Source organism: Aplysia californica, unplaced genomic scaffold (genome assembly GCF_000002075.1).
Source record: "Aplysia californica isolate F4 #8 unplaced genomic scaffold, AplCal3.0 scaffold00270, whole genome shotgun sequence".
Taxonomy (NCBI): Eukaryota; Metazoa; Mollusca; class Gastropoda; order Aplysiida; family Aplysiidae; genus Aplysia; species Aplysia californica.
Window position 1 is genome coordinate 192568 of NW_004797540.1, and position 7500 is coordinate 200067.

Sequence of the window (7500 nt, forward strand, 5' to 3'; positions counted from 1 at the left end):
TTATTATTATTATTATTATTATTATTATTACTATTATTATTATTGTTATTGTTATTTCTTTGCTGTTCATTTTGCACTTCAGATTTCTGATATGCTCCCTGAGTCAGACCGAGTGAGTTTCTTTTCTCTCCATTTCCGCCATCGTCTCATGCTTCGTGTAGATAGATGCTCGCAGAGGCTTTGTGCTTTCCCATAGTGGGCCAGAGTATGTCAGGGTCTGATGTTGCTAGTGTGGTTGTGTTATTTTTATCCGTACGCCCTGGGGTCATTTTGTTCCCCCGGGGTTGTATTTTTCGCATTTTACAATATTTCTAGTGTGAAGACATCTTTGAAACTTTCAGTATTTCTCAAAAAATCATTTTGACAAAAACTAAAACATCTGTCGTCCTTTTCTTCTTCCTTCTTTTTTTGTGTTTGTTACTCTCTTGCAACACCTCTGAGCTTCAGCACTTGTATAGACTTATTGTGTTGCAAGTGCCGTAAAACTTTTACGAAAACTAAACTAAACAGGAGGTTATTGGGGTTGTTTTGTTTTGTTTCTCTCTAAGTATTTAATTTTTGTTGGTTTTGCTAGTAAGATTGACATGGTATCTAGCAAAGTGCTTTTCTCATGTTATTGGTTGTATAAGTTTGGGCTCAGTTTTGATGGTACCGCTCTTGCATGGTGGCTGTAGTTAGGGTTTGACTCATGTATATCTGGTTGCCTGAAATCATTCATCTGTGTATGTTTGAAGTTCATTGCTTATTTCATGTATTCATTATCAAGATGTGCTTAATATTATTATTATGATTTCAAATGTTGGTTGTTGTTGTTGTTTTTTTTGGGGGGGGGAGAATTGTGGTCAACACCAAAGCGTTTTAGTGGTTGCTTTTTTTTTCTTTTATTTGCCAGTATCCTTTGTAAGCCAAAAATCTTTTGAATACATACGGAACTGCCTCTCTTCTTTATGGTCTTCTTCTTCTTCCTCGTTCTCGATTCTTTACTGTGATATGTTTGGCTTCAGTATCATATAAATATTCTGTTACGTTCATGTTGTAAATATAGTCATAAGTAACTCACTGCTTTACATGATTGTATTGCCTGATTTTTATTTTTTTTAAATATTTGCCAACGTTCATTTTTTTAAAAATCGTTCTTTTCACTCATCAGTCATTTTAATCCAAATGTTGGGGTTTTTTTCGACTCCAAGATAATTACTTTTAAAATGTCAAGACTTTTTTTTGTGTACCATGATGATGATGTCCCATTACTGTTTCAGTCTTCTGTTTATTACAGCCAGACGGCTGTTGTTCTTTTTCTTTCTTCTTTTTCTTTCTCTTTTGGCACCGTTGCACTTTTTCTGTATCTATGTTTCATCTAGCCCTGCTCACTCTTTCTCTCTTGTATCATGTTTCATCCAGCCTCACTCACTCTTTCTCTCTACGAAAGATCTATGAAAGATGTATGAAGGGATCCGAAAAGTTGAGGAATTTTTAAAATACGTATTTTAATTTAAGTAGAACCTCTGTCAAAATTGATGTAAAATGAATTGATAGATGAGAACAATGAAGTTTCTGTTACAACAAAAAATAGACTGACCTTCTTAATTGTTCCTGTTGATGCTATAACCACTGTAATAACTCTATCATATGTACGACTTACTGTTCAGATGTGCACCTTGCTACTATGTAATATGTCATATATTATCCACCTCTCTGGTGCCTCTTCTTTCCTATCACACATCTATCGTCTTTATCTCCCCTCCTTCTTTTTTGTCTTTGTTACGCCCTTGTAACACCTCTTATCTTCGGCACTTATATGACCTTGTTGTGCTGCAAGAGCCGTAAAACTCTTACTAAAACGAGAGTTTATGCTAGGCCTACAGTTGTGTTTTCATCTTTTGGACAATCTATGTACTGTTTTTGTATATTCAGTAGTTTTGCAAAGGCGATACGCCATTCTAAGAACTGTTGTACTATTTTTAGAGTCAGTATAGGCCTATAGTTTTTCAGAGGAGATGTGCCATTCTAACTTCATCAAGTGCCAGATTTGCCACATTCATCGGCGATCATGGTTCTCCCTCCATTCATTACTTTGCTTGGATGCTCTAGAAAAAGCTATATATTGTCCTGATCTTTCCCTGTCACCCTTTTGTTTAGACTCTCCAAAGTTGCTCTGGGTCTACCCCTACCTCGTTTGCCTTCAATTTTGCCAGTGATCGAGAGCTAGATGTCCAGGGCTTTTATGTCTGTTTAGGCACCCCAGAAACTGCATGTTTACGTCTTTTCTTGATCCTGTTATGCACATGTGCTACTATTACACAGGGGGTGGAGGAGTTAATTACATCTTCCAAGCTAATATATGTTGCGCTGCTTGATTATTTTCTTTTAGTACAACTTGCACCATCTTAACTGTATCATGCCCCAATTTCTGAAGAGAACTTTCCTCCTCACCTGATTACTGTGTGTGGTCTCAGAGTTTTAGAGACTTATAATTGTCCACATTTCAATGTTCACTGTTTGTACACACTGGCTTCTTTATCTTCGGCCTGCTGCTAAAATGTACGAAGCCCAAAATTGTGATACTTTTCAAAATTGCAGTTTCTTTTCATCTGTGGCATTGGTTGTGTGTGCTCAAGTCATATTCGGTGGAAATTTAAAGTCTAAATTTAAAAACCAAATTAATACAAATAAAAGTAAAATAATAACCCCCCCCCCCCCCCCCCCCCCCCAAAAAAGACCAAAAAAAACCACCCCAAAAAAGGAACATAATGCAGGTACAAATATTTTTTCCATAAAAATTAAAGTCTTTTCTCTCTCCTGTCAAATATTTGCTTTCTGGACATACATATGAATAGCTGGGCAGTGTTCTGTTGGTTACAGATGACATATTGTTGTCTCCCCTTGTCAATGTTTAATGGAAGAAAGTGTTGTTGCCTCATGGTTATAGAAAGTGTCATAGTTATTTGTACGCTTTAGTCAGAAAAATAGTATGCTTTATATTTAAGGCTGTGCCTGATCACACAAGTTCACTATGCCTACTGTTTTTTATTGCCCATGTTTCTTTGAAGAACACATGTTTGTAACACCTCTAATCTAATATCCTTTATTTATATTAATTATATGTCACCTATTTGTGTTGCAAGTGCTGTAAAACGCTTACAGCTCCAGTGGCTAAGTGAGTAGTGTGTTTAGACTCAAGAGTAAAGTCAAGCAAGTGTCGGTGACTCGGGGATCAGATGGGTGGTCACTGTGTCCTTGAGCAAGACACGACAACCTTAGCTAAAAAAACCAGGGCGCTGCACAGTGGCGACCAACAATAGCATGGTTGTGAAATTGTTCTGTACTGGTGTAACATTGTGTGTATTTATGTGTGTAAATATCAATGTGTATGCATCTATGTATGTATTTATAATCATATATCTATGTAGGCCTACGTATGTATGTTTGTCATTGTAAACCAAATTGCCCTTCAGGGATCAATAAAAGTGGGGTTTTTGGGGGGGTTTTTCATTTCTAAAGCTAAAAGGCAAAATATTATAAAGATGCGTGGAGATATATATGGTCGCTTTTAAGGACAAGCCGGCTAACCCAGATTTCGGGGGTTTCCAGAAATCTTGACCTACACCAAAAGTGGGCATTGTTCTACCAAAAGGAGAAGTTTGGTTTCATTGGCGTTTATTTATTTGTTTGGTTATAGAGAAAACTCTCTTTGTCTTTTAAAGAAACTGAACAAGGGGCAAAAACTTTTCCTTCGATTTTCTCAAAACAGCATTTTACGGGATAGCCCCCTAGTGCTTAAATGCGACCAATATAATCACCCATCAGTCATGATCTCGCTTGAACGTTTCTTCTGTGTGTGTGTGTTTGCCCAGGCCAAGGATTTGCAGCAGGAGCTGGAGGAGGTCACGCAGAAACTGCTCAACGTGGAGCGCCAGCTGTCGGCCGCCGACACGGGCAAAGGTCAACTGGAGGACACCAAGGACAAGTTGGTCACCATTCGCAACCAGCTCGAGGGGGAGAAACTGCAGAGGTGAGCTCGCTCAGACAGACAGACAGTCTGGTGTGACAAAATGGTAAAGGTTTAACGCCCCTATCAACAGTTAGGTTTTCATTGCAGTCCTGCCTGACTCCGGATATTACTGGAAACCAGTCCGATATTCCACTGGTAGTGCGGACTGCACTTCTGCTGTTTGCATAGATAGCCCTGATGTTGTCTAGCAGTTGTCCCTTGATGTAGTACTGCTCAAGAATCTTCCATAGCTTGTTTCTATTTACTCGATCGAAGGCTTTTTTCTGATCCACAAATACGAGATGAAGTTCTTGGTCGTATTTCAATGCCCTCTCAGACAGTTGTCAGAGTACAAAAATTGCATCAGTGCACCCTCTTTCTCTTCTAAAACCAAACTGGACATCACTGAGAAGATGTTCGACTTTTGCGCGAGTGCGTTGCTCTAGGATCTTTGCATACATTTTCCCCTCATGGCTGAGACAAGATATGCCTCTGTGGGTGTTAGTCTTTCTTGCTGCCCTTTTTCTTCCGTATTGGCACCACTAGCGCATTTTGCCAGTCTGCTGTTACTTTTCTCTCTTTCCAAGCTTTCTGGAAGATGGCGATTTTAGCAGCTGACTTGACCAGACACACTAAACATATTTATACAATGAACGGAGCCACTGTGCTGAAGTTGGTGGGTGCTGTGGTGTGGCTTGCTTCTTCTTTCCAATCAAATATCTGTCGTCCTTATCCATCCTCCTTCTTTTTTTGTGTTTGTTACTCTCTTGTAACACCTCTAATGTTCGGCACCTATATGACCTTATTGTGTTGCAAGTGCCGTAAAACGCTTACTAAAACTAAAACCACCCAACATGTTCCTACTCCCCCCCCCCCCCTGGGGATATGTGCTATACAAATGCTATTTATTATTATTATTCCCAAAGGGGGGACATTAACCATGTTCTTATGCACAGTAGAATTGTAAATGGGCTGATTCATCAATGTCATGCTCATGACCTTGCCTGAACTGCAACAGGGAACTGCTGCTTTTTCTTTCCTAATCCTTACTATCATCATTTTTCCTCTACTTCTTTTGTATGTCACACTCTTGTGACCCACTATTTCCGGGGTGCCTGGATAGTCGAAGCAGACTTTGTGCTGTTGAAGCAAGAGAGGTGGGCAGAGTAAGTCTGATTCCTTGTATGGACTTCTCTGTTGACATCCACCCCTTGGCGCTCATATGACCTTATGCAGTTGTGAACGCCTTTAAAATCTCTACTAAAACCACCCGACATGTTCCCGCCATCAGAACGCTGCTGGACCAGACGGTGGCGGAGCTCAAACACCAGGTGGCGCTGCTCAAACAAAGAGAGGCCAAAGTGAGCTCGGAGAACAAGGAGCTGCAGCACACCATCCTTGACCTTGAGGGACGGCTGAACCAGTTGCAGGACACTTCGTCAGCTGTGTCTTACGACCCGGTGAGTGAGTAGTGCCTAATTAAGTGGGTGGGTGGTTAGAGCTAGGTTGCGCACTTTGGTGTGGTTTGCTCCTTCTTTCCAATCAAACAAATGTCTGTCGTCCTTACCTCTCCTCTTTTTTTCTTTACTTTCCTCTTTTTTTTTTCTTTCCAATCAAACAAAGGTCTGTCGTCCTTACCTCTCCTCTTTTTTTTCTTTACTTTCCTCTTTTTTTTTCTTTCCAATCAAACAAAGGTCTGTTGTCCTTACCTCTCATCACCTCTTTTTTTTCTCTCCTCTTTTCTTTTTTTTTCTTTCCAATCAAACAAAGGTCTGGCGTCCTTACCTCTCCTCTTTTTTTTTTTCTAATTATGTTACTTATCTTTTATGTTTCCGGGGAAGCTGAGAATGTTCCTGAATGTTCTGATTGTGTCTTCTGGGGTGATAATAGTTGTAAAGTGCTTAAAGCCTGACATAGAGCATGGATATGCACTATATTTACAATAATTAGTAGTAGTAGGAGTAGTAGTAGTAGTAGTAGTAATAATAGTAGTAGTAGTGACGGTAGCGATAGCAGTAGCAGTAGTAGTAGTAGTAGTACAGTGGTAATAGTAGTAATAGTAATAGTAGTAGTAGTAGTAGTAGTAGTACCTATGAAGTTGATGTATCAATTTCCATGAGGCTAAAATCCGAGCAGTAACTCATTTTGCCACCACACCTCGCGTACAATTTCGACTTAACAACAAAATTGTTGGTCCGACTCCTCAGCAAATCATTTCTGACGTGGGCAAGAGGTCACTGATGGACCAGATCGGCCGTCTCCAGCGGGAAGTCAAGGACCTTCAGTACGAGCTCTACAACGTGAGCGAGCGACGCGACGTCGACGTCAAGAGGTATGAGGAGAGGAAGTTACGGACAAAGGAGAAGCTGATGAAAGCTAGGTACGTTGTATAGATATATAATATGTGAGGCAGTATGATGAAATCAGGCGCCCGTCAAAATAATGAAATCAGAGAATTTTGTCTTTTTCCACCGGTTTTGCAATTTTTTGGTCAAACTTTTGCTTTTTGGTTCAATACCTTTTAAATCTATTGAAAAACACATTTCTGTGAAGATTTCAGTGAGGTGAACAAGTTGGTAAAAGGCACACACAAAAATGTAAATTATTTTTTTCCAAGGTCTCTCAAGCTATGTAAAACACCAGGCTTTGGCGGCCATTTTTTCGCTGATTTTACATCTGAAATCAGGCAACCCCCACCTCAATCAGTTGCAAATATCTCGACTTTTAGTCAAGATAGATGGGTATTTTTTTAATCGCAAGCAAGACAAATGAACATGCTTTAAAATGGTACCAATAATTCCATATATCAAAAAATTAACGAGCGCCTGATTCCACATCGTAAGACATATCAATGGTGACGTATCACTATTTTAAAATTACAAAGTTCTATCTGACAGTTTTGGCCGTTTTGAGTTACTGAGACCATGTGGTCAAAACCAAATGTTCTGTCTGTTTCATCGAAATCATACGAATATTAAGAAAAACTTACTAAAACAATCACCTGTCTAAGACAAACACTTTTATCCCTGACAATAGGTAGTCGTTCTTGGACAATTTCAACTGTACTTTATACTTACTCCGACTATAGGTAGTCGTCTTGGACAGTTACTTTGTTTCCTTTACTTTATCCGTCCTCGTGTACCTCAAGGGCTTACTTTACTTTACTTTCTCCGTCCTCTTGTACATCTAGGGCTTACTTTACTTTACTTTATCCGTCCTCTTGTACCTCTAGGGCTTACTTTACTTTACTTTATCCGTCCTCTTGTACCTCTAGGCCTTACTTTACTTTACTTTATCCGTCCTCTTGTACCTCTAGGGCTTACTTTACTTTACTTTATCCATCCTCTTGTACCTCTAGGGCTTACTTTACTTTACTTTATCCGTTCTCTTGTACCTCTAGGGCTTACTTTACTTTACTTTATCCGTCCTCTTGTACCTCTAGGCCTTACTTTACTTTACTTTATCCGTCCTCTTGTACCTCTAGGGCTTACTTTACTTTACTTTATCCA

At 39.5% G+C, this 7500-nt stretch overlaps 1 protein-coding gene across 1 annotated transcript in view; it reads left to right on the forward strand.

Annotated features, from left to right (window-relative positions):
- LOC101849851 (trichohyalin) overlaps positions 1-7500 on the forward strand; it is a gene marked incomplete in the record, with an annotated part of 75546 nt that overhangs the window by 46221 nt on the left and 21825 nt on the right. The window contains 3 exon segments of the mRNA XM_035970463.1: positions 3855-4012; positions 5283-5451; positions 6199-6371. Coding sequence (XP_035826356.1) covers positions 3855-4012; positions 5283-5451; positions 6199-6371 — 500 coding nt within the window.